This window comes from Canis aureus, chromosome 6 (assembly GCF_053574225.1).
Source record: "Canis aureus isolate CA01 chromosome 6, VMU_Caureus_v.1.0, whole genome shotgun sequence".
Taxonomy (NCBI): domain Eukaryota; kingdom Metazoa; phylum Chordata; class Mammalia; order Carnivora; family Canidae; genus Canis; species Canis aureus.
In genome coordinates, this window is record NC_135616.1 from 65,115,832 (window position 1) to 65,143,707 (window position 27,876).

Below are 27,876 nucleotides of genomic sequence, written 5' to 3' on the forward strand. Positions count from 1 at the left end.
CTGGTCGAAAGAAGGGAACAGTGAGGACACTGTGTCCCAATATCTAACATGTGTGAAAAGGGGAAACCAAAGGGACAGAGAGGGACATCCTTATATTTAGCCTTGGCCTAGGTTCCTCTGCATGTTTTCCAACTTGGTGTCTGCCCCCCGCCCCCGCCCCCCGTCCCCCCACCCAAATTCTGTGCCTGCTTGCCTCTGCTCTTGGTGGTGACTCCTTCTCCAGAGTCTGGAGCTCTGGACTCAGCCTCATGCCCGGGGGCCCTGTAGGCAGTGTGAAGTCTCCTCCTACCAGGACAGTTGTCACACCCTACATGTCTCTTGGACCACCCCTCCTTGATTTTTCTGGTTCAAGATGGTCAGGAATTTGTCTCCCCAGCAAGACTGTTTTGTGCCCAAGATTGCAAATCTGAGAAAACCACCAAGGAGCTGACACCGATGCAAGTACATGAGGGTTTATTAACAAGCTTGAGCTTGGGTCCAAGTACACCTGACATAACGGAGCAGGGACTTGGACCCTGAGGTGGGTTACAGCTGGGTTTTAATGGGCTGGTCTAGGGGTAAGGTGGGGTTTTTCAGTAAGGGTGTGGGTGTGAGAATCTCCAGTAAAGAGGTCTCACAAGCTCTTGCTTCCTTATTCCGATAAGGGCGTGCTTTTAATTTTGCCTGTAGCCGGGGTAAGGTAGAGTTCAGTACCTGGTCACAGTGGCCTGGTCACAGTGGCCTGAGATGGCTGCCGAAGCTACAATGGCTGTACTTGTGCCAATGTTAAACTTGAATGGCCCTAATTTTCTTGGCCTCCACAACTGGATATTCCTTGAGGACAGGAATATTTCCCATTGTAGCATTCAGTACATTGCGATACAGTAGGCATCGCAGTGCTAGAATGGCAAGAACAGAACTTCTAGAGCAGGAAGGAGTCTTAAAAAAACCATATGACAAAAAAACCAAAAAACAAAAAACATATGAAACTCAGCATAGCCAAACCATCCGCCCCACCTGCTGCCATTCCCCAGAACTGCCACTCCCCTAAACAGCCACAGTGCTGGCTGTGGGACAGAGTCCCTCACTGTGAGCCCGGGGCCTTTCTGAGGAGGCCTCTGAGCCTCCAGGACAGAGAGTTGAGACGGTTTGGTGAGTGAGGGAGCTTGGGCTCTGGGTTGGTGTAGTTTCTGGGAGCTTCAGTTTCATCATCATCAGGATTGTTAGGGCTTTACTGGGGTCCTGTCACTTACAGAGCAATGGGCAGGGCGCCCCGCACACCGCAGGTGATGTTCCATGAATACTGATTAAGCACTCATTTGCCTCAAGAAGGCAGGAGCACTGGGTGTTACACTATGTTAGCAAATTGAATTTAAATAAAAAAAAATATATTTTTTTAAAGATTTATTTATTTATTTATTCATGATAGAGAGAGGCAGAGATATAGGCAGAGGGAGAAGCAGGCTCCATGCAGGGACCCTGACGCGGGACTCGATTCCGGGACCCCAGGACCGCCCCGGGCCAAAGGCGGGCGCTAAACCACTGAGCCACCCAGGGATCCCTAAATCAAAGATTTTTTAAAAAGGAGGCGGCAGGGGATTTGGAATGACGTGGTCGAGATGACGCTGGAAGCTGTGATCTGGAAGCCTAAGGGGCCAAACGGCGACCAGCTGGGTCTTGGCCATGCGATCGGCCCCTGCGGCCAGAGCTGAGGCCTATCCGTCCTCCCGAGGGTTAACGGCGCCGTCAGCTCCGCCCCGCGGCCGTGCTCCCGGCTCCTCCCCGCTCGCTCCCCCGCTCCTCCCCGCTCCTCCCCGCGGCCTCGGCGACCTCCGAGAGGAAGTGCTTTCGGGCTGGCGGCAGTGTTGGGCGGCTGAATGCTCCCAAAGGGAGAGCGTCTGAGTGAAGAAGGTGAGAGGGGCACGAAGGGGAGAGCTGGGAGAGCTTGAGAAATCGCTCCCCCTGCGGGCTCCGGGGGGCTCCGGGCTCTGCAGAAGGAGGGGGCCCGGGGGGCTGCGGGGGGGCTGGGGGCTCCGGGCTCTGAAGGCGGTGGGGGGGCTGCAGGGGGGGCTCCGGGGGGGCTGGGGGCTGCGGGCGGACGGGGTCTCTGGGGGGCTCCGGGCTCTGCAGCAGGAGAGGGCTCCGGGGGGCTGGGGGGGGGCTGGGGGCTGCGGGCTCTGAAGGCGGTGGGGGGGCTGCAGGGGGGGGGCTCGGGGGGGCTGGGGGCTGCGGGCGGACGGGGTCTCTGGGGGGCTCCGGGCTCTGCAGCAGGAGAGGGCTCCGGGGGGCTGGGGGGGGCTGCGGGCTCTGCAGGCGGTGGGGGGGCTGCAGGGGGGGCTCCGGGGGGGCTGGGGGCTGCGGGCGGACGGGGTCTCTGGGGGGCTCCGGGCTCTGCAGCAGGAGAGGGCTCCGGGGGGCTGCAGGGGGAGCTGGGGGCTCCGGGCTCTGCAGGCGGTGGGGGGGCTGCAGGGGGGGGCTCCGGGGGCTGCGGGGGGGCTGGGGGCTGCGGGCGGACGGGGTCTCTGGGGGGCTCCGGGCTCTGCAGAAGGAGAGGGGTCGGGGGGCTGCAGGGGGAGCTGGGGGCTCCGGGCTCTGCGGGCGGAACGGGGGCTCCGGGGGGGCTGCGGGGGGCTCCGGGCTCTGCGGGCTGCGGGGGGCTGCGGGCTGCGGGGCCGTCGGAGGGGCGGCGCGGCGGGGCGCGGGGGCTGGGCGACCCGCGAACTGCCAGTCGGCGCGGCGCGGGTCCCAGCCCTGTGGCTTTGGCGGGTGCGGCTGCTCCCCGGGAGGAAACGAAACTGAAAACGGGCTTGTCCGTGGGCGGCTGTCGCTGCGCTGTGCCTTCGCTCGGGCGTGTCCCCCGGCGGCGTCTTCGACCTGCCTCCTGTCTCTGCTCCTCGACCGAGGGCCGCCGGCCCATCCCGCCTGTTGCAGCGGGAACTTCTCCGACTGCAGCCCCCCGCCCCCCGACCCGGGCTCTCGGAGGGCGGGGCCTGGGAGGCGGCGGGCGGCCGGGCGCGGGCAGACGGTGCTTCCCGGTTCTGTCGCACGCAGGTGCGGGGGTACGGAGGCCAGTGACGGTTTGGTGCCCCGCGATGCCTGAATTGCGGCTCTGTTGCTCGCATCTGGGGGGGACGCCGTTGGACTAAACACCGCCGGGACCCCCCCTCCCCGTTTGTGTAGAGTGTGTGTGTGTATGCACATGGATGGGGAGAGGGAATTGCTGAATTTTTTCAGGAGGGGATATTACTAAGTCTCTCATTTATTGAATGCCTAGTATTTGCCATACTCTGCATGCATGACTGCGTTTATTGTTGCCCCCCCTTTGAGGTGAACAGAAACTTGAGAATAGCATCATGTGACACAATTAGGAAGTTAACAGCCTGAGGTTAAATGACCAAGATTTCAAACTTAAAATCTTGTGAGATTGGAGGCTCAGCTCTTTCCACTGTTCTTATACTACTTTGAATAGAAGCGCATATGCGTAATGAAGGCACGCACAGAGCCTGGAATGCCCTGGGAGGGATCAACTTTCCCATGGTGTAAGAAATGCAAATTGACACAGAACACTTTTTTTTTTTTTTTTTTGAGAGACCGTCTGTTTCTAGTAAAAGTGTGTTTATATGACATCGGAAGAAATTTATTAATAGGTGGAGAATTTTTAAAACAATTATATCCTTTTGTTACTGGACAGAGAACCAGTTCCAAACTCAGGTTTGGTGGTTGGCTCCTCAAAACTCCGTATTCGAGAGGCAGGTGGTGGTGGGAAAGGAAAGGTTGCTTTATACAGGAAGCTGGCAACCTGGGAAGATGGCAAACTAACATCTCAAAGAGCATCTTCCCCATCCAGAGAGAGGGTTTTAACAGGGAAAGGCATGGCTGTTTGCAGGAGCAGCAGGGTCCCAGATAGTTGTCTTATGTCAATATGACCCTCAACAGGCATGTTGGATTATGTGGCAGCTGTATCTGATTGTAGTCAGGCCTTCTGAGAAAATCTGGTCCTTCCCTCCTCAAGGCCAGTGGTCTCAAGGAAATCTCAAGGATATCTCAAGGAAAGTAAGCAAGTTCTGCTACAGATCAAGAGACTTAGGTCAGCAAGCAAAGAGTAGATAAGCTTCAAGCAAATTAACATTTAAGACCTGTTGGCATGCTGTTACACTTTGACCAGTCATTCAATTCTTGGGAGTCTATCATAAGAAATCTATTATAAGATTTAAAATAACAAAATAAGCTTTAGAAAGCTGAATTTACTGCAACATTATTTAGAGTTGTTTGAAAATTCTAATTTTAAAAATCTTGTTTAAAAATTGTTTTTAAAAACTATTCAGTAATAGGGAAACGAAACAACTGACTGGTGGCATATTGCATAGCCATTAAAAGTGTTTTAAAAGACTTTGTGATAACATAGGAAATTATTTATACTATTGCATTTAATGAAAGAAGGCAGGATATTTATACAGTATCCTTTACATAGCATAATTTTAACTATTTTTTAAAAACTCATAGAAATATACTAAAATAGGGGCACCTGGGTGGTTCAGTTGGTTCGGAATCTGACTCTTGTTTTTGGTTTGGGTCATGATCTCAGGGTCATGAGCTCAAGCCCTGTGGTGGGCTCCATGCACAGTGCAGAGTCAGCTTGAGATTTCCTCTCCCTCTGCCCCTCCACCTGCTTGTACTTTCTCTCTCTCTAAATAAATACAAAACATTTTAAAAAGAAATATACAAAAATATTAACAATACCTGTTTCTGGGTGGTGGGACTAGAGGGTAATAATTTTCTTGTTTTTAATTTATATATGTTTATAATATTCTATAGTAAAAGTTCTATATAAATAAGTAGATATATTTTGAAAAAGTTACTAGTAAAATTAATTTTTCTAATTCAGATGCTTTCTCACTGTTATAAAATTACAAAATAGCGCTCTCAACTCCAGGTGGAATGTCAGAAGACTCCCAAGAGTATTTCCTTCCTTGTATTGCTGGTCCATAGCCAGATAATCCTTGTTTACCCTTATAGTTCAAAAGCTCCAACTCTCTTTGATCAAGTCCCAAGGAGATAAATTTTCATATTCTCAAAGAAAAGGCACAGAGTTGTAGCCAGTGATAATTACCTTCATGGAGACCAAGAGCCATAACAACCTTCAGGAGGGACCTACACCCTCCAGCAATAGGAGGACATCAGTGGATGGCAATCAGTTGATCCAAGCTATTAAAAAAGAAGACATTAAGCTGATTCAGCAGTTGCTTGAAGAAGGGGCTGATGTCAACTTCCAGGAAAACGAATGGGGCTGGTCACCTTTGCATAATGCGGTACAAAATTGTCAGGAGGACATCGTGGATCTTCTGCTTCGTTATGGTGCTGACCCTTTTCTGAAGAAGAAGAATGAGGCTACTCCCTTCATCATCGCTGGGATTGTGGGAAATGTGAAGCTGCTCAAGCTTTTCCTTTCTAAAGGAGCAGATGTCAATGAGTGTGATGCTAATGGCTTCACAGCTTTCATGGAAGCCGCTGTGAAAGATCGGGTTGAAGCCTTAAGATTCCTGTATGAGAATGGGGCGAATGTGAATTTGAGTCGAAGGACAAAGGAGGATCAAAAGAGGCTTAAAAAAGGAGGGGCCACAGCTCTAATGGATGCTGCCGAACATGGACATGTAGAGGTCGTGAAGATCCTCCTTGATGAGATGGGAGCAGATGTCAACGTCTGTGACAATATGGGCAGAAATGCTTTGATTCATGTGTTTAGGAGCTCTGATGGTAGAAACATGGAGGGCATCATTCGCCTTCTGCTGGACCATGGGGCTGATGTCAATGTGAGGGGAGAGAAAGGGAAGACACCCCTGATCCTGGCAGTGGAAAAGAAACACTTGGGTTTGGTGCAGATGCTTCTGGAACAAGAACATATAGAGGTTGATGACACAGACAGTGAGGGCAACACGGCTCTTTTGTTGGCTGTCCAGTACAGACAAGAGGAAATTGTTAAACTGTTATGCAACAAAGGAGCCAACATGGACTGTGGGGAGCTGGTTATGATAGCAAGGCGCAATTATGACAACTCCCTTGCAAGGCTGCTTCTCTCTTATGGGGCCAGAGAAGATTGGTGCCGTCCTGCTGAAGACTGGAAGCCTCAGAGTGCCCGCTGGGGGGAGGCCTTGGAACATCTCCGTAGAATATACCGCCCTATGATTGGCAGACTCAAGATCTTTATTGATGATGAATATAAAATTGCTGACACATCCGAAGGGGGCGTCTATCTGGGGTTCTATGAAGGGCAAGAAGTAGCTGTGAAACGATTCTATGAAGGCAGCGCACATGGACAACAGGAAGTCTCCTGTCTGCAGAGTAGCCGAACAAACAGTGACTTGGTGACATTCTATGGGAGTGAGAGCTACAGGGACTGTCTGTATGTGTGCCTTGCCCTCTGTGAGCAGACACTGGAAGAGTACTTGGCCAACCACAGAAGGGAGGTGGTGGAAAATGAAGAAGACAGCTTTGCCCGAAACGTCCTCTCATCTGTATTTAAGGCTGTTGAAGAACTACATGTGCGATGTGGATACACTCACCAGGATCTGCAGCCACGAAACATCTTACTAGGTGAGTCCCCAGTTTTCTCTTAGATATTGCAGGGTCTTTATTTACAAAAGGAAAGGATTTTCATTACCGATAGGAAAGGAGTAGAGTAAATGTGGATTATTCAGTTTGAGGATGAATGCAACAGATTCATAATTCTAGTGCTATCTCTCCTGCTACCAGGTATAATCCAGGTATAATCCTTACCCCACATGGAGGTCACAAATGCCAATGGAATACCGAACTAACCTCATATTTCCTTTGGCAAGTACAAGTATGAAGGTATGTCTTTGGATGGAGTCAGCCCCGATATTTGAATTCCTAAGGTAGCCTGCGAGTCAGAGAATCCTGAAGGTGTGTTCCTTCAGGCAAGATGGTAGTCACTGTGAAACTTAATGGCAAAACCAAGGTCAAAATTGGGCATGCCAGTGAAATAGACTCCAAGTAGACAGAACAAGCCAGCACCCACTGGCCTACACCAAAAACAAAATAAATGAAAACAGCATTAAAGGAAAGAAGCAGAGCTGAGTGTAAAGTCCCAGGAAGCAATGTGGTGCAGTAGAAAGAGTCTTGACTTTAGCCACTTGTAGGGAGGCTTGCAGCCTAGTCCTGCCAACTTTGTAGCTTCGCAGCCTCAAACAAGTCACTTAGGTCTGTGAGCCTTCGTTTCCTCATTTAAGATGGATAATACCTCCTTCCTAAGGTTGTTATGAGGTCTAAATGCAGCGTGTTAGACAGGGTTACCTGTATGTTGTAGGTGCTCAGCAAAGGTCAGGTACTTGTCTAGAGGGCTAAGCAGAAACAGACACCCAATCTACAGACGTGCGCTGAGATTTAAGGTAGGTGTAAGAGAATAAGACAAAAAGAGGAATTAAAAGGCAGAGAACAGTGTAAGGTCCTGGACAAGACTTGGAAAGAAGTAGGTATACATGAGAATACTACTGGAATGTGGCTTTTAGTTTGAGGACAGGTGCTTCCTGGTTTTAAGCAACTTTGTTGGGGAGACTGATAAAGGCCAGAAATATGTGCAGCTCTACAAAGTGAAGGCAGAGTCATCTAGAGGCAGCCAAGGGCAGAGTTCTTTCCAGTTCTAACTTCTGATTTTGATGCAAAAGAGTCATATATCATGTTCTAAAGAAAAATTACCGATTACCACCATTTCTTGGGAATTTCTGGAACCACCTCTTCTATTCTTAAGCTTGAACAATAGAAAGTTGACTATATTTCTGCCTCAAGGTGGTGAACCTAACACATACTACAGACTGTTCCATGTATTAAATCCCTAAAATGATGGGGAAAGATTGTTAAATGAATTCATAGCTGAGATTAAAACAACAAAAGTTTTACAGGACAAAATCTTTGAGGAATCATAAAGAGACTGAACACAGTAGGATAGGATTAAAGGACACAGGAGCCCAGGACAAAAGCAGGATGCCATAGCTAAATATAGCTCATAAAAGTGGGAATAGTGCAAAGAAGTACCACTCAGGAGTAATGGAAGCCAGAAGCAGGAGAGGACAAAAGACCAGCTAACAGGCAGATTGCTTCATCAGTAGAAACTAGGAAGATCACACCCTGTGCATTTCCCACAGACAGGTCTGTCTGTTGTCATACCGGGCTACTACTTGAGATACTGGGTGGTTGATGATCTCAAGAGAAACAAAGAGCAGTTAAATCCACAAGATTTCTGCCAAAGCACCTTCCTAAGTGTCATATCTTGCTTATCACCAAGTTTCACTGAATAAAATGCAAAGCAGAAGTTGTGACAACTGCCTCCATCTCTCCCTTGTGTTGGATGGCATTAACAGAAGCAACTCAAAGGGTATCAGGGATTCTCAACTGCAAAGTAAGGCTTACATTCAAAAATCACTTACGGTATTTATAAAGTGCTGATACCATGAAAAAGATTCATGAAATAGAACTTACACCCAAAGAAACAAAGCTAACTGAGTGTGTTTCCTATGGTTGTTGAAACAAATAATCACAATACTTGGTGGCTTAAAACAATAGAAATTTATTCTCCCACAGTTCTGGAGGCAAGAAGTATGAACATCAGTTCCCCTGGCCCCACATCACATGTCTGCAAGGCTAAATTCCCTCTGTAGGCTGTGGGGCAAGACTGTTCTTTGGCTCTTCCCGCTTCTGGGGCAGCTAGTATTCCTTGGCTTTTGACATCACTCCAATCTCTGCCTCTGTAGTCATATTTCCTTCTCTCCTGTTGTCAGATCTCCCTTTGCCTCCCCTGCATATGGATATGTGTGATTGCATTTAGGACTCACCCTGCTAACCCAGGATAGTCTCTCCTATTTCAAGATTCTTTTCTTCTTTTCTTTTCTTTTCTTTTCTTTTCTTTTCTTTTCTTTTCTTTTCTTTTCTTTTCTTTTCTTTTCTTTTCTTTTCTCTTTTCTTTTCTCTTTTCTTTTCTTTTCTTTTTTTCTTTCTTTTCTTTTTTTCTTTCTCTTCTTTCTTTCTTTCTTTCTTTCTTTCTTTCTTTCTTTCTTTCTTTCTTTCTTTCTTTCTTTCTTTCTTTCTTTTTCTTTCGAAAGAGAGCATGAGCAGGGAGAGGTAGAGTGAAGTGAGAGATAATCTTAAGCAGGCTTCCCACTCACCACAGAACCTGACACAGGGCTCTGTCTCACGACCCTGAGATTATGACCTCAGCCTAAATCAAGAGTCAGATACTTGACTGACGGAGCCACCTAGGCACCCCTGTTTCAAGATTCTTAATCACATCTGCAAAGTCCTTGTGTGTGTGTGTGTGTGTGTGACTATATAAAGTAATATTTGCAGATTCCAGGGATTAAGACGTGGGCATTTACTTGGTTTGCCATACTAAGTAACCACAATACTTAAAGTAAGTATAATTAAAAAAAAACAAAAAACAGAGAACAAAGATAGGTTATTTCATCCAAGAAGCAAAGATAAGCTTTGCGAAAAAAAAACAAATAGAGAATTTGGAAATTTAAAATATAATTGTTTAAAAGTTTAAAACTCAAGACTAGATTGAAGATTGAATTAGTGAGCTAGGAGATTTACCTGAGAAATTCCTCTAGGAAATAATAGAAAAGCATAAAGATGGATAGGGAAAATGGTCTAGAAGTCAAGAATTAGATCCAGAAGTTCTAATAGGCATTCCAGGGAGAAGAAGAGAATGAATTTGAAAAAAAATAGTTGAGAATGTCCCAGAATTATAGATAGATATAGTTCTCTTATTGAAAAGACTCACCAAGAGCTGAGGATAAGTAAGGGAGAAATACCATTGAGTCACATCTTAAAAGAATATCAGAATATCAAGGGAAAAAAGGGAAGGAAAACTTCAGAAGCTCCCAAGAGAAAACAAATTACCATGTAAAAACCAGAATCAGAGTGGTTACGAGACTTCTCTCATCAGCAACCCAAATACAAAAAGAAGGAGCTGATAAGAGAGAACTTATCGAACAGCTGAATAGTAGTACTCCCCATATGTTGAAACCCTGATCTCAATATGATGGCATTTGGAGGTAAAGCCTTCGGAAGGTGATCACATCATGAGTGTGGAGCCCTCATGAATGACATCAGTGCCTTTTTTTCATTATCAAAAACATATTTTTAATTTTTTCCAGCTTTATTAAGATAAAATTGACACATAACATTGCGTGAGTTTAAGGCATACCATGTGATAATATAATATACACATATGTCGCAAGATGATTTCCACAATACAGTTAGCTAACACATTACCACATATAGTTACCACTGTGTGTGCGAGTGGTAAGAACTTTTAAGATCTACTCTCTCAGCAACCTCAAGTATACAATACAGTATTGTTAACTATAGTCACCATGCTGTACACAACATCCCCAGGACTTAATCATCTTATAACTGGAAGTTTGTACCCTTTGACTCCCTTTAGCCGTTTCCCCCACCCCTACCACTGGCAACCACTAATCTATTCACTGCTTCTATGAGTTTAGTTTTTTTTAGATTCCACATATAAGGGAGATCATATAGCATCTGTCTTTCTCTGTCTGACTACTACTAAACTACTACTAAACTTAGCATAATACCTTCAGGGTTTATCCATGTTGTCATAAATGGCAGGATTTCCTTCTTTTTTAATGGCTGCACAATATTCAGTAAATGTATACCACCTTTTATTTACACATCCATCTGTCAGTGGACACAGTGTGCTTCCATGTCTTGGCTAATATAAATAATGTTGCAGTGAACCCGGCAGTGCAGATATCTCTTCAAGATAATGATTTCATTTCCTTCAGATATGCTTTTCTGCTTTATCTGTTCTTAATCTTTGAGAAACCTTCATGCTGTTTTCCACCGTGGCTGCACCAATTTACTACCCACAATACACAAGGGTTCCCTTTTCTCTACCTCCTCATCATCTCTTGTTATCATCTGTCTTTTTGATAATTATTCTAACAGATATGTGAGATAATATTGCATTGGAGTTTTGATTTGCATTTCCCTGATAATTACTGGTATTGAGCACATTTTTATGCACCTGTTGACTCTGGAAAAAATCTATTCGGGTCGTTTGCCCATTTTTTAGTCAGAGTATTTGATTTTTGCTATTGAGTTGAATGAGTTTCATATATATATTTATTCCATATCAGATACATGATTTGTAAATATTTTTTCCATTCTATACAGTGCCTTTTCATTTTGTTGATGTTTTTTTTTTTTTTTTTTTGCTATGCAGAAGCTTTTAGTTTGATGTAGTTCCACTTGTTCAATTTTGCTTTTGTTGCTTCTGCTTTTAGTGTCAGATCTAAAATATTGCCAAGACCAATATCAAGGTGCTTTTTCCCTATATTTTCTTCTAGGGGTTTTATGGTTTCAGGTTTTACATTGAAGTCTTTAATCCATTTCAAATTGGTTTTTGTGAGTGGCATAAGATAGTCTTCTACTTTCATTCTTTTGCATGTAACTATCCAGTTTTTCCAACCTCATTTTTTGAAGAGATTATCTTTTCCCTGTTGAGCCTTCTTGGCTTCTTTATCAAGTATTGGTTGACTGCATATGTGTGGATTTATTTTTGGGCTCTTGATTCTGTTTCATTCATCTATGTGTCTGGTTTTATACTAGTACTATACTATTTTGATTAATAGGTCTTTGTAAAATAGTTTAAAATCAGGAAGTATGATGCCTCCAGCTTTGTTCTTACTCAAAATTGCTTTGGATGGATTTGTGCCCTTATAAGGAGAGCTAGATGGCTATCTTTCTACCGTATGAGGATATAGCAAAGAAGATGGCTGTCTATAAACCAATATGAGGGCCCTCACCATGAACCCAATCCTGTGGACAGCCTGAGCTCAGATTTCCAATGTTCAGAGCTGTGAGAAATAAATTTCTGTTGTGTAAGCCACCCATCTATTGCAATTTGTTATAGCATCCAGAACTAAGGGAACAAATTATTACTGTTCACACATGATTCAAAATAAATACATAATTTTGATTAAAATGTTATTAACATATATTAGTTTCAGGTGTACAGTATAATGATTCAACAGTTCTGTACCTTACTTAGTGCTCATCACAAAAGTGTACTTTAATCCCCATTATTTCACCCATTGTCCCACCCACCTCCCCTGGAAACTGCCCATTTGTTCCTGTATTTTAAGAGTCTGCTTTTCTATTGTCCCCTTTTATCTTTATTTGTTCATTTGTTTTGTTGCTTAAATTCCACACATGAGTTAAATCATTTGGTGTTTGGCTTTCTCTGACTTATTTCACTTAGCATTATTATATTCACTTAGTATTATTATACTCTCTAGGACCATCAATATTGTCACAAATGGCAAGAGTTCATTTTTGATGGCCAGTAATATTCCATTGTGTGTATATGTATATCTTCTTTACCTCGGCTGCTTCCATATCTTGGTTATTGTAAATAATGCTGCAGTAAACAAAAGTATGCATATGACTTTTTAAATTAGTGTTTTTGTTTACCATATGATCCAGTAATTCTATTTCTATTTTTAATTTTTAGGGGAACTTCTATACTGTTTTCCACAGTGGCTGCACCAATTTACATTCCCACTCATAGTGCACGAGGGTTCCTTTCTTTCCACATTTTTGCCAACACTTGTTATTTCAGGTCTTTCTGATTCTAATCATTTTGACAGGTGATATCTCATCATGGTTTTGATTTGTATTTCCCTGATGATGACTGATGCTGAGAATCTTTTCATGTTGGCCAGTTGTAGGTCTTCTTTGGAAAAATGTCTATTCGGGATCTCTGCACATTTCTAATTGAATTATTTGGCTTTTTTGGTGTTGAGTTGCATATGCCCTTTTTACATTTTCGATATGAACCCGTTATCAGATGTGTCATTTGCAAATATCTTCACCCATTCAGTAGTGCGTCTTGTTGTTTTGCTGATGGTTACCTTTGCTGTGCAGACGCTTTTTATTTTGGTGTAGTCCCAATAGTTTAATTTTGCTTTTGTTTTCTTACCTGAGGAGACATATCTAAAAAAAAAAAATGCTCCTACAGCCAATGTCAAAGAAATTACTGCCTGCTTTTTTCTAAAGGTTTAATGGTTTCAGGTCTCACATTTTGGTCTTTAATCCATTTTGAGTTTATTTTTGTGTAAGAAAGCGGTCCATTTTCATTCTTTTGCATTCACCATTTGTTGAAATACATTTTCTAAACATGTAAGGCTCCTGGAAGAGTTTCTACCAACAGCCACGATATGAAAGAACTGCTAGAGGATATGCATAAGGAAGGGGACAGAGAACCTGAGAAAATACTTGTAAGTGACTTATAAGAAGCATAGAATAAGCAAAAAATTAATTGTCTAAGTACCCTAAATATGTGTTTTTAAAATTTTTTTAAATGAAAGTTTAGTTATCTATTTATTTAGTGAACTTTTTAATAAAAAAAATATCACCTTGGATGATATCACTCTGGTGGGAATGAGGATGAAGAGGTTCCTGATTCATTGACACCTGGGTGAAGTGGGCTGATTGTATCCTAACTCTGCCCATCAACTGTTAATAGTCTGTGATTTTGTAAGTACAGAAGCTAAGAGTAAGAGTTTAACATTTTTATAGCACTTGAACAATGTCTATTGAAACCAAAAAAAAAAAAAAAAAAGAAGAAGAAGAAGAAGAAAAAGAACCAACTGGGGCTTGTTAAAAAAATCAAGTGTTAGAAGAGGTGTGAAGTGTTCCATGAGGCACTTGCAAATTTAAGTAGCAGGGGACTCAAAGTGGTGGCCACAGGGAAGGGGATCTATTAGTTGGAATAGCTGAGAACAGTTCCTGGTTTACGGTCTGCTCCCCATCTGCCCCTTCAGCCTCACTGCAGGCTTTCCCTTCCCTCATCTCCAGGCCCTGGGACCTCCTTTCTGGCAGAGTAGAGTTTTCTCCGTTCCTGTTGGGAATTCCTGTCTGGGATTCTCTCTTCCTCTGCTCCATTCCTCCGTACAAATTCTACCAATCTTCTCCAAGTGTCCTGCCTTAAGGAGGACTTCTTTCCCACACACAGCCCTGTGGCTCTTGTTCTGCACTTCCAGAGTGTTCTGTACTTTAGGTTAGCATTTTTAAAATTGCAATTAATTTTTACATTTCTCTGTATAAGTATTCACTCTGTAGCTATTTCCTTGCTCAGAGACTTAGGATTCCATAGGATCTGTGTGGTGTTTTCTGCCTTCATGGTCATTTTTTCTCCTCACTAGACCCCTGTTGAATGATTTCATGGGTTCATCTTTGTTAGGCTGTGGGCTTCCACTCATCTTTGATATTTAAGTTCAGAACAAAAGGGGTTTGAGAATCATACAGTTGGCCTGACCATCATCCTGCCTGGAATTACCCGGTTTTCTTTTTTATACTCCTTCAAGCCAGAAGCAGGAGCCACTTGTTGGCGAAATTTAAATCTTGCCCTTGGCAGACACTGAATAGGTCCAATGACACAGTGCACGTCACTGTCTTGAGGAGTAAACAGCCATGCAGATATAAGCTTTATTACTGCCTTCTTCAGAGATAATATTGCATTGTGGTACCTATGTAACTACAATATGAAAAGAGGATTTTTCACTGCATCTCTACAAACTATCCCTTAGATTCCAAGAATGCTGTTTGCCTGGCAGATTTTGATAAAAGCATCAAGTGGACTGGAGAGACACAAGAAATCAGGAAAGATCTAGAGGTAATTTCTACCATTAGTTTACTTTTCCATCTTTCTGCTTCCTTATTTGTTTTATTCATTCTCTTATTTCCTATGCCAATTAAGTGTTATTTTTATTTTAACTGTTCTAACTAACTTTCAAGGCATTAATTATCCCAGTGCTCACTGCCTTTACTCCCTTGCAGACAATGGCATTTCTCTGGGTTGCTGTGGCTTCTGTCTGTGTCTCTTTGGGTCTCTCTCTTCCTCCTTCAGCTAGGTAGTAAATTGAGCATGGCACATCCCTTCTAAAATTACCTCCAGGAGGTATGTCCAAATTACCTCCAGAATTCCTGCAGGAGGTATTTCCTGCCTGAAGATAAAGCAAATGGGATTTCTTTTTCCATTCCATTCCCTTCAGACTTGTGTGCTAAACTCCAGGAGGAACAGATATTAAGGCCCTCTGGAACACATAGGAGGGATGGGATTGATCCCCAAAAAGACCAATCTTGGCCACAAAGGCTAAGAGCCAGAAATTGCTTGTTTCTCCTGGGAGGAGACAGCAGAAACAGAGCCTGACCCCTGCAGACCAAAGCTTCCAGATTGACTCTGACCTTGCCAGGGCAGCTTTGTCCTGGGGGGTTCTCCAGGGTGCAGATCTTTCAACCCCTGGGGCAAGAGGTCTCTATGTACATCCGGCCTTTGCTGCTAAAAGGCTCTAGATTTGAGCTCCTTCCTTGACTGGTTTCTTGCCTGCAGTAGGGAAGTTCAGATGCTGGCCTGCTTCTTGGCCTTTCTTCCCTGCCATGGCCTGGACCTGGACTAGCTCCTTTATCTGCTGCCTGACATAGTCCTGACCCAAAGTCCCAGTTCCAGCTAGAGTCCTGGCATTTCCTTTGTTTAAAGTATTTTTCCTCTCCTCTGTTTATCGACATTCTATCTATACTTTAAGGTCTAGCTCTAATTCCTCTTCCTCTAAGCAGTCTGCCCTGTCAACTCTGTCCCAGGATTATCTTTTGTTCCTTAATGACCTAAACTATGGGTTTATGTATAAACTATATACTGTCTTGAAGGATTCTCCAAGGAGAACCTATGTCTTCTCTCCCTAACGAGCCCGTGGACCCCTTGAAATTTCTTCCACTTTCCATTTGATTATAACCTACACTGCATCCTCCATACAGAGCAATAATTCAGAAATACCTTTGGCTTGATTTGTGGCTTTCCTGCAGGCCCTTGGACTTCTGGTTCTATATGTGGTGAAGAAGGGAGAGGTCCCTTTTGTGACACTGAAGACACAAAGTCATGAAAAAATGATTCAGCTTTCTCCAGATGAGGAAACTCGGGACCTCATTTATCATCTGTTTAACCCTGGAGACAATGTGCTGGAGCACCTAAGTGGCCTGCTGGGTCATCCCTTCTTTTGGAGTTGGGAGAAGTAAGTAAAACTTGATGGCATATTCCAGGCCTCCAGAAGGGAGGCAATGAGTATATTAGTCATGATATATATGTATACAAATGATAAACATAAGCATATATATATATACACATATATATATATTTAAAAGATTTTATTTATCAATTGAGAGCAAGAGAGAGATTGTGTACATGTGCATAGGATGGGGCAGAGAGAGAGAGAGAGAGAGGATCTTAAGCAGATGCTGCATTGAGCACAGAGCTTGACATGGGGGCTCAGTCTCAGGACCCTGAGATCATGACCAGAGCTAAAATCGAGAGTCAGATGCTTAACCAACTGAGCCACCCAGGTAACCCTACATATTTAATTTTTTTTAAAGGAAATGGCTCATGCAATATTAACGCTGAAAATTCTCATGATCTGCCTCTGCAAGCTGGAGACCCAGGAAAGTCTGTAGTGAAATTTAGTCCAAATCCAAAGACCTAAAAGCCAGGGACACTGATGATGTGGATTCCATTTAGGGTCTGAAGGCCTGAGAGCTGGGGGCAAGAGAAGATTGATGGCCTAGTGAAGCAATCAGACAAGAAGGGCTGAAGTCCATCTTTTGCCCTAAACAGGCCCTCGGTGGATTGGATGAGGCCCATCATTCACATTGGGGAAGGTGATCTACCTTACTGAGTTCACCAATTCAAATGCTAATCTCATCTGGAAACACTTTACAGATGCACCTAGAATAATATTTAATCGGGACCCCTTGTGGCCAAATAAGTTAACACGAAAAATTAACCATAGTGGAAAGGTGGTGTGGGAAGGGGTCAGGCTGAGAACCAACTGACCCAGGCTCTCCTCTCAGTGTGACATTTCCTGGCTGTGTCTCTTTGGGGCAGTGACTTAACCTCTCTGGATTCTGGTTTTGTTTTCTGAAGAGCAGAGAGAGAGAAAGATGCCTCTGCCTCCTCCCTCACACAGAATTTTTAGAGATACGGTTTTATGACTTTTATAAAAAAAAAAACAAAATGTAACATTGTTTTTCTCTCTGAAGAGGGCAGAATGGAATGACCATGATAATTCTGTCATCCTTAGCCGCTATAGGACCCTTAGGGATGTTGGAAATGAATCCGACATTAAACAGCGATTGCGTAATAGCAGGATTGTCCAACTACTGCAACTTGAAAATTCGGAATGTTCCAGAACTTTTGCCCAGTGGACTTCTAAGGTATGAACAGTTCCTATGCTCGTCCCAGCCCAGGAGCGTTTTCCTTTCTTAGGGTTCTTTCCCTCCACGTTGGTTCTAAGAGAGGCCTGGCCAATAATCCCATTACTATTGTGACCAAAGTAGCTGATTACATGAGAGTTTAACCCAAGGAGCTGCTCACGGTGAGGCTTCTCGGTCCGGGGAGGGATTGGCTGCCCCTGATGGCTGAGTCTAGCCCAGCTCTGGACAGCCACACGTACACCTGCATTCTGCCTGAGAAAACATCCCATGAAGAAAAGAAAACATCTTCCAAATTCCTCCTCTTTAGGAAATTGTCCATCTAACTTGAACTAAATAGAGTAAAACAGAAAAAATTGGTCATCATCTCGATCTAGTAGTCAGTGCTATAGGAAATTGCATTGTTTTTAAAGATTTATTTATTTATTTTTAGAGAGAGAGAAGGTAGGAGAGCGGGAGACAGAGACAGAAAGAGAAACTTCAGCAGGCTCTGCGCTGAGTGAGGAGCCTGAGGCAGGGCTCTGTCTCACAAGTCTGAGGTCATGAGCTGAAACCAAGAGTTGGATGCCTAACCAACTGTGCCCCCCAGACACCCCCCAGAACTTTCATCATTATTACTTAGCAGACATCTGTCAAATACTGGTTACCTGCTAGACCCATGCCAGGCTGTGGGCATGTGAAGAGGAGTACGGCATGGCCCATTGTGGGGGCCAAGAGCCCCACAGAAACATTGACTGTGTGAGATGCATGCTGAGCAGCCCAGAGACTGTGCAGAGCACTCCAGAAGAATCCATAATCCTCAGGTCTTTAACTGAGACCAACAGCTTCCCTATCCTATGCCCAATCTAGGACTGCTTCTCCCACACCTCTTTGTTTCTGGGTCTCATTTTGCTTTCCTTCCCTCGTTTGCTTCTAGATGATACATCACACTCATACTTGCTGCCTTGGTGTCCATCTTTCCTGCTACCCTGTAGATTCCATGAAGGCAGAGACTGTTGTCTTGTCCGCTACTGAATTCCTGACACGGAGTAGCTGTGCCATGACTCTGCTAAATACACGTCTATAAAACTTTGGCTAAAACTTAAACTTGCGGAAACAGAGAAGTCTGAAACCAGAGCAGATGACAATAACAGCTGACAGTTCCGTAGTGCTGACTATAGGGCAGTTAGAGTTCTCGGACTTGATGGCAGTTTCCACAGTTAATCCTTATAGCAACCCCTGAACTAATTACCTCCATTTCACAGAGGGACACACGGAGGCGTAGACAAATCATTTTTTTCCAACGGTACAGAGCCAGCAACAGAATCTGCAGCTGGGCTGCAGTCTGGCTGTGGAAGCCGTGTACTAAAGCCACTCACTGCATGAAGCTATGATGCCACCAAGGCCACCAGCTCATTTAATTGCCGAGCATGTTGAGATTGAGGGGTGTGACCTGAAATAGCCAGGACTAGAGAGGCAGAGGTTGGCGGAGCTGTGAAGGAAAACCCATTCTTTGTTTCTCAGTTTGTCAGTTCTTTCCCCTAAACTTCACTGACTTCTACTGAATTTTGACTGACTTCGTCTTATCTTTTTTAGTCCCATTCGAGACTGGGATTTTCTTAATAAGATTTTATTTATTTATTCATGAGAGACACAGAGAGAGGCAGAGACAAAGGCAGAGGGAGAAGCAGGTTCCCCACGGGGAGCCCGATGCGGGACTTGATCCCAGGACCCCAGGATCACGACCTGAGACAAAGGCAGACGCTCAACCATTGAGCTACCCAGGTGCCCCGAGACTTGGATTTTCTGTTGATTTTCATGACTTGCCCATTTCCATGGTCATATATTCAGCTTAGTGGCAGCAGCACAGAGGAGCCAAGTTTCCCAGTGTGGACTCCTGCCTCCTCTTCACAGGCTACTCCCTCCCACCACATAGACATTGCTCAGCCCTTTTGCCAAATGCTTTGCGTGTGGCACGCTTAGTCGGTCTGAGCAGGTCTTCACTAGGATGGTCTGGTCACTGGTTCTCTTTCTGAGGGAACCTCTGGCCTCATGGTTGTTGCTTGTTGTTCTCTTACTCCAAATGCTTTCTAAATATGACAGCCATCTGCAAAGGTGCAAGCACAAAGAGAAAGGCATTGACTTGAGGGAAGTGGCTCTGGGACAAGGCAAGGAGGCAAGGAGAGACATGAAACCTTTGGAAATAAAATTCAAAACCAATCCAAACAAAAACAACCACGCTCACTTTGGCAATGGCTGTCAGGTCTGATGTTAGTCTGAATGATCCTCTTTCAAGGGGGAAATGCCATCAATTACCAACTTGGACAGGTGGCCCTGTCCAGGCCTGAGGTGCCTGGCCACAAGGATAAAAATATTGTGTAGTATGAGCAGCAAATTTCCTAGTATAGTAACCAAAGAATTTCTAAACTGTGTTTCAATATTTTGAATTTCTCATGAAAACAGTTCACTTGGAAAATAGATACTGGATGTAAAGTTACTTATAATCCCACATTCAGACACAACTACAGTTAGCATTTTGGTGTATAGTATTTACTTCTATTTGCTTCTTTCTATTAACTTGCTTTATTAATTAGTGGTAGTTGGGTGATGTATTCAAATTTGTATTTTGCCTCTTTGTATTAGCATCTTGTGAGGATTTATTTTGTGTTGCTACCACAGTTTTGCATTATGCTTTGTTTTTTAGATTGACAAGTATGTTATGACTGTAATGAATAAGTTTTATGAAAAAAAAAGGAATTTCTATGAGGATACTCCGAGTGATCTGTTAAAGTTCATCCGGAATTTGGGAGAACATATTAATGAAGATAAAAATAAGAAGTAAGTATTATTTCTGTTCCTGTAAGTAAGAGGTGAAATGAGGATGATTAAAAAAAAAAATCCCATTTTAAATTTTTATCTGCTATTCGTTAGAAGAAAATGTATTTTGATGAAATGAAAAGTAATTCCTTCCTTCTGTTTGGAAAAGGACCCACACAAGGATCTTACAATGAGTGATGGACGTGCCTGGCAGGTTCTCATCTTTCTTTCTCACTTGTGCCAAGGCCTCTTGAACAGGAGGGTAGTGACTCCCTTGTGGGAAGAAATGCAGGGGACTGGACAGCTGGATAAGGTGAAGGTAGTGCTGTAAGTGTCTAAAAAGTAGAGCCGTGTTGGTAAAATCAGCTTTAGCTGCCCAAAATGTTAGCTGTAAACTCACAAAAACAAACAAAAAAAAAAAAACTTGCAGTTTTGAGGGTTCTTTTGGATTTTGGAACTGTAGATAAGAGATTGTGGAACTGTTTCATTTCTATGTTATGGATGATGAAACTGGGGTTCACAAACATTAAGCTGCCAATTAGTTGAAGAGTGGTTAGGAGATGAATCTTGTTCTCTCAGATTCCAAAGTCCTTACTTGCTCTGCTCTAGAAATTGAGGGAACAAAGAGATCTCTGGGCCCAGATGCTATAAAAGGGGAAGATAATCTGGGGGGCAACCATGCCAATATGTTTGTGTTTCATTTCAGGATGAGGTTGATAATTGGAGAACCTTCCCGGTATTTGCAGATGAAATTTCCTGATCTGGTCATCTATGTCTATAAGAAACTACAGAACACGGAATACAGAAAGCATTTCCCCAAAATTCACAATCCAAACAAGGATTGATGTAATGGAGGTCAGCCCTGAGTGGTGGCTGAGGCTTTAGATTTCAGGGAGACTTTTTAGCTGTGTGATCTTGAGCAATTCACAAGTCTCTGGGCCTATTAACTAATCTGGTTGCTTGCAAGGATGAGTTAGAGAGCAGATGTGTCAGGTCCTGACACAGTACCCAGTATTCCCCACATGTTGATAGCAAAAAAAAGCATATGCCCAAACTACCCCTGCCACTAAGTTCTTACAGGTAGAACTTAGTGGCAGGAGCTGGGGTAAGGGGCATCCTGCTAAGACACCTCTTGTCAGGTGCACCAAAGGATGCCTAGGCCTCTAGTTCTTGTATGTTTTACATGGATTATCTTATTTAATTCTCCCAATGACCTTGCAAGCTAGGATTTATTATCTCCATTTAAGAACTGGCAGATCTCATGTGCCTGAAGTGCCTGGCTGGCTCAGCTGGTGGAGCATAGGACTTTTAGTTTCGGGGTTGTGAGTTTGAGCCCCATGTTGGGTGTGGAGATTACTTAAAAATAAAATCTTCATTTTTTTTTTAAAGATTTTATTTATTCATGAGAGACACAGAGGCAGAGACAGAGGGAAAAGCAGGCTCTGTGTAGGGAGCCCGATGTGGGTCTCGATCCTGGGACCATGGGATCATGCCCTGAGCCAAAGGCAGATGCTCAACCACTGAGCCACCCAGGCATCCCAAAAATAAATTCTTTAAAAAGAGAGAGAGAGAGAGAGAGAGAAAGAACTGACAGACCTGAGACTCAGAGAATTTGACTTACTTGCTTAAGATCATACAACTTTTACAGAGCACTGTATAAATGTGTGTGGTGTTATTATTATCTCTGGTTTGGGCACCTAGTGACTTGGGCACTACCTAGCAAAATGTCTGCCACATGATGATGTTCAATAAATATTTGCTGATAAATATTCATTTAGAATTGATAGACTTGAGACTCAGAGAGTTTGAACTACTTGCTCAAGATCATACAACTTGCACAGAGCACTGTATAAATGGATGTCGTGCTATTGTTATTAAGCTAGAACTTAGTTACTAGCCTAGGGGACTTCTGGATGGATCCCGAAAGGAATATGTCAAAAGGACTCTGGGAAGTTCATTCATTCATTGACTCCACTTATTCATTCATTCAGTATTTGTGGAGCACCTAGAATGAGCCTAGGCACTAATTGTATGAATTCCATTCCTTCTAGAATCTATACTGGTTTTCCATGACATTATGGCAGTAGTTCTCAGCTGGAGACAGTTTTGCCTGTTAGGGGCCATTTGGTCTGGGGATGTTTTTGGTTTCAAATCTGGAGATAAGGGGGTATTATTGGCATCTGGTAGATGGAGGTCAGGGATGATGCCAAACATTCTATGATGCATGGGATAGCCCCCCCCAAACATAGAATTATCTAGCCTAAAATATCAGTGGTACCAAGGCTGAGAAGCTCTGCCTTAAGTGATTGGGACACTTCTGAGCTGACTTGGGGCCCACGACCATGGATTACGTGGACCCCCTCACAGAGGAGTAACTTGGATTTGTTTTCTTGCTTTTGAATTTGTAGTGAGACAATTCCAGTGTCATCTCCCCAGGAAGTCCCCCCAAATGCCCTCACTCTCCACTGGCTCCAGAGAGAGCCAGTCCGAGTGCTCTCTCTCTGGCTCCCTAGCACCATAGTCACATCAGAGCATGCCTCTCTCCAACTTAGCATGCTTCTTCTCCACTGGAATGTAAGATCTTAAGGGCCTATCTATTTATATATACATATCTGTATCTACATATATATATAATGATATATATCTATATAGCAAATGTCGGCCTAGCAAAATATCAGCCATATAAATATTCACGGAAAAATGAATGAACCATCTTCATACATGAATAATAATACTACCATACATTATAATGGTGCTTTATAATCTATAAGTTACATCTACATATTTTCTCTTAGTTTTCAAAACAATCATGTAAGGTAAGTGTTGTTATCCTTATTTTACAGATGAGGATAGAGACATGTTGATTTACTCTAATACATAGCTAGGCAGTATCACTGTCTTGATTTGCACATATTTTCTGGCATTAAGTCTGATGTATTTTCCACTTATCCTCATTATGGTGGTCAAGGTGGAACTTTGTAATGGGCAGATCTGGGGGAAAAAAGCAGTATCTTAGGTTCTTTCTAAAGAGATGGTAGTCTGAACTAGGTGTCACTAAATGAATTGAAGTCAAGAAGTGTTGGAAGTTACACTAAACAAAATTGACACTGTTATCTTCCACTCTCACCCATGATTGCATGGATCATTTTCTCTTTGTTTAAAACAAAAACAAAAAACAAAGTACTGGAAGAAAGAAACTTAAGGCTGTTCTATAAGGTTTTAGGAGCAGGAATATTGCTTTAGATTTTAAAATTAAATTTTGGTTTTCTGATTTGTAGTAATCACCTGGATATGTCAATCAAAATGCCCATTTGTAAAGCATATTCAATAAAATTTGGAATCATTATATTAAGTCTGATTTTCTGTAAATGATATTTTCACTATAAAGAGGACTGATAACTACAATAGGAAATACTCAGGGATGCCTGGGTGGCTCAGCGGTTGAGTGTCTGCTTTCGGCTCAGGGCATGATCCTGGAGTCCTGGGATCGAGTCCCACATCAGGCTCCCTGCATGGAGCCTGCTCCTCCCTCTACCTATGTCTCTCTCTTTCTCTCTCTCTGTCTTTCATGAATAAATAAATCTTTTAATAAATAAATAAATAAATAAATCTCAATAATTCCTGGGTAAGTTTTAAGAAAGGGCATCTTGCTCTTTAGTAATGGGAAAAGAAGCCTATTTTCACCCTCTAGTAATTCTGGAACAATAGGCAGTCTGGGTGTCTTTGTAGAGAGGAAAGAAGAACTGATCATTTTACCCTCTGCTTTGATTCTCTGAAGGTTTCTGTGGACACTGCAAATATTTCTCATACAGTCATCATTATCACAAACATTTGATCGAGTTTGTAGCTCGTGTTAGGTATTATGTTAGGCAAAGTGAGTCTGTGCCTGGGCTTGTCAAGCAGAAGTGCCAGTTACATAGAGAAGAGGGGAGATTGCCCACCTAGAATGTATTGGATAAGCAACATAGGAGAGAAAATTGTAAAAGTAGCAATCATCACTTCTTCAACACCTACTGGTTCCCAGTGCCTAATGCTTTTATACAGGCAGCCTGGGTGGCTCAGCAGTTTAGCGCCACCTTCGGCCCAGGGTGTGATCCTGGAGACCGGGGATTGAGTCCCATGTTGGGGTCCCTGCATAGAGCCTGCTTCTCCCTCTGCCTGTGCCGGTGCCTCTCTCTCTCTCTTTCTCTCTCTTTCTCTGTGTCTCTCTCATGAATAAATAAAATCTTTTTTTTTTTTTTTTTTTAAAAAAGGAATCTAATGCTTTTTATACATGACATCCAGAAACACTCAGGACAATTCTATAAGATGTAATTATTCCTATTTTATAGAAGAGGCAACTAATGTGCAGAAAGGATTGATAAGTTGCCTAAGTTCACCTAAATGGTAAGTGGAAGATCTAGGATGCAAACCCAGGTCTATGAGTGCATAGGGTGTGGTCTTGCTGGAGTGCCAAAGATGGTGAATTTGGCCAGGTTGGGTGATCATTGTGAGTAGGAGTTATTGGGGCTTTCCTCTGTTTCTCCCAGTGAAGCCTAGGTGGTCAGAGTTACCCACGACCTTCATAGCACCAAATCCAAAGGTGCTTCTCTGTTTTCATCAGCCTAACAGCTGGCTACTCTTCTGCTTTGTCACCCATCCTTAGCACCACACTCACTTGCTTTTTCTCCCCACTGGTTGCTCTTCCACAGTGTCCTTTGCCAGCTCCTTTGCTGCTCATCCTCTAAATATCGAGTGTCCCTGACTTAACCCTCAAACAATTCACTTTTTTCCTTTCTCCTTAGGTGATCTCTTCAAATACCATGACTAACATCATCATAAATCAGCAGATGATATCCATGTTTGAAAATTCAGATTCCATCTATGGATGTTACCATTATTCACCTCATTGCCCCCATATTATTAGTCATGTTTGATTATTTTTTCCACCCCACCCCCCAAATATCGAATCGATTAAGTCTAGTTGTTTCTTCCCCCAGAATAAATCCCAAATCTCACAACTTTTTGGGTCCACTGCCTGGGTCAAACCACCATGATTTTTCATTTAGACTGAAGCACAAGCCTCACAATGGACTATTGGGCTGCCATACTTGTCCCCTTATAATCCTTCTCCCACAAAATGATCTTGGAAAAAAGAAAAAAAAAAAAAGAAAAAGAAAAAACCAGATTAGGTTGCTTCCCTATCTAAAATCCTCCAATTACTTTTTATTGCAGTAAGGATAAAGCCCAAACTGTCACCATCACATACAGGGCCCTGAACTCTGTGCTCATTGCTTTCACTCTCCTGTCTTGCCTCCTCCCAACCTGGCTTTATCTCTGTTCCTCAAGAATGCTGACACCATTGCCTCCTCAAAGGCTGTGGCTTTTGTGATCCCCCTCTGCCAGGAGTTTTATCCTGCGGACCTTGGCATGGTAGCTCCTTCTCATCCACTAGGCCTCAGTTGCTGTCCTTTGACGGGCCTTCCTTCTCCAAAACTGTTGTTCACAACGGTCATTATTTTTGAAGACATTATAGCACTAATCACGATCTGAAATTATCAAACCTATTTATTCACATTAAAAAAACACCAACCAACTTCTGCATCATGAAGGAAATCAGGAAAATCATATCAGGAAATACCTGGCATCTGCCTAATTCCAAGCCTTAACCTATACAAATGTGCATATTTCCCCTGAAACGTAGAGTTGGAGGGGTCTGGACTTCCTCGCCAAGGTGGGCAGGGTTGGGTTGCTGGGGCACCTGTGAGTAGGAGACACCAGAGAGCCCTGATGGCTGGAGAAGCCTGAGACCCCACAGGTAGGCAGTCCAAACAAATGGGAGGGGGGATACTAATTCACCAGTTAAAAGTTGGCACCTTAGAAAGATTTTCATGGGAAGGGCTCTCTCTACTCTGAGGTCAATCAAGTGCTTGGGGTCAGTCTGGAGCTTCGCAGGCCTGGAGTGCCCCCTGTAAGCCCAAACTAGCTGACAACAGGACCGCATATGCATGAGCCATGCGGATAGGGAACAGTGAGACACCTGGATCAGGGCAATGTCTGAGAGGCACAGTCACAGGAGGGGCCTCTTGGGGGTACAGGACAGCTGCCTAATTGTAAGCCTTAACATACCTGATGTAAATAGTCCCCTGAAGGCAGAGCTGGAGGACGCCTGACTGCCTGATTCGGTGGGCTAGCTGGGGTATCCTCTAATAGGAGACACCTGGGAGAATTGATAGCAGCAGAAGCTGGGACCCCATCAGGTAGCCAGTTCACGTGGGGCCTGATGGTTGCCCATTTCAGTGGCCACTCTGAGCAGTTTGGTGGAGACAGGAGGGAGGGGGGCTTCCTCTACCCTTAAGGCGATGCAGCTGTTTAGGGATGAGCTGTAGTTCCAAAGGCCTCGAGGGTCCCAGCTGCCCGAGGGGAGTTGATGAAATGTGTACTGCACATGTGTGGGAGGCACAGGTGAGCCTTGCTAGGGACCTGAACAGGGCAAGTGTCAGGAGAGGCTCAGTCATAGCACAGAGCTGTTGGAGATCCAAAACGTGGGCCTAATCTCAAGGCCTATCTAACAATGTGGAATATTCACTCTGATGGCACAGCCGGAGGCTTCTCAACTGCCTTGTGATGGAGGAACCAACCAGGCAAGAAAAGGCATCCTACTCTTGGAGGTACCTGAGAGTGTCCCGGTTCCTAGAAAGCCCCGGGCCCCATCAGACAGCAAGCCCACACTGGGTCTGTCACCCATTTGCAGCTGCCACCTCAGAGCAATTTTCAGAATGTTGGGTCCCTCTCTGCTTGAGGCTATGAGGTGGTTACCTCTGGGCTGGAGTTCCAGGTTGGCCTGAGGCTGGCTTCTGGGTGTTTACTGCGCATGTGTGGGCGGGGCAGGTCAGGGTAGCCAAGTTGCTAAAGAGGGCAAGCCTCTGGAGAGGCTGGGTCCCTGGAGTAGGCTCTTGGGGTTACAAAGCAACTGCCTGGGGATCCCTGGGTGGCGCAGCGGTTTGGCGCCTGCCTTTGGCCCAGGGCGCGATCCTGGAGACCCGGGATCGAATCCCACATCGGGCTTCCGGTGCATGGAGCCTGCTTCTCCCTCTGCCTATGTCTCTGCCTCTCTCTCTCTCTCTCTCTGTGACTATCATAAATAAATAAAAAAATTAAAAAAAAAAAAAACAAACAACTGCCTGGTTACAAGTTTAACCTATCCAGGTGTTGCATATTCCAAGGCCAAGCTGGAGTCATGTGGACTGCCTTGCCAGGGCTGGATCATGTGGGCTGGCGGGGAATCCTAAATAAGAGACTCTTGGGAGCCCTGATTGCTGCAGAATCCTGGGCGCCCAGCACACAGTAAGTCCACATGGGCATTGACTGTTGCCCATTTTAGCTGTCACCTCAGAGTGATGGGTGTGGGCTCCCTCCCTCCCTGATGATCTGCAGGTGGTAGGAGATGGGCCCTAGCTCCACAGGCCTGGAGGGCCTCTACTTCCTGAGGATGGCTAATGGGACACATCCTACACAGGTGTGACATGTGTTGCTCACAGAAGCTGGAGACATGGAAGGCGGCAAGTACCAGGAGAGGCTGGCTGAGAAGGGCAGGTTATTGGAAGTACCAGGCATCTGCCTAATCTTAAGCCTTAACCTGCACAAATGGGCATATCCCCGCTGAAGGCAGAGCGGGAGGACCTGGACTGCTTTGCCATTATGGGCTGGGGAGGCTATCTGGTATATTCTTCAGTAACAGACATCTGGGAGACTTGCTTGCTGGAGAACCCAGGACTCCATCGGGCCTAGAGTCCAAATGGGGACTGACTGTTGCCAGTT

General features: G+C 44.2%; 1 protein-coding gene across 6 annotated transcripts; it reads left to right on the forward strand.

Annotated features, from left to right (window-relative positions):
• The first annotated feature begins 1,738 nt into the window (after positions 1–1,738).
• RNASEL (ribonuclease L) lies at positions 1,739–25,625 on the forward strand. 6 transcript variants are annotated; one of them, XR_013382124.1, is made up of 8 exons: positions 1,739–1,890; positions 4,898–6,570; positions 14,610–14,695; positions 15,883–16,088; positions 17,151–17,283; positions 19,964–20,097; positions 20,246–20,403; positions 20,783–20,923. XR_013382124.1 is itself a non-coding variant. In XM_077902043.1 (7 exons), the coding sequence occupies exons 2-7, from the start codon at positions 5,094–5,096 to the stop codon at positions 24,862–24,864; spliced, it is 2,040 nt and encodes a 679-aa protein (XP_077758169.1). In that variant the 5' UTR covers positions 1,739–1,890; positions 4,898–5,093; the 3' UTR covers positions 24,865–25,625. The 6 variants fall into 6 exon arrangements, 5 of the variants coding, with proteins under 5 accessions (XP_077758169.1, XP_077758165.1, XP_077758167.1 ...); XM_077902043.1 differs by lacking the exons at positions 20,246–20,403; positions 20,783–20,923 and adding an exon at positions 24,861–25,625; XM_077902039.1 differs by lacking the exon at positions 20,246–20,403 and having other exon boundaries at positions 20,783–23,422.
• The last annotated feature ends 2,251 nt before the right edge of the window (positions 25,626–27,876 follow it).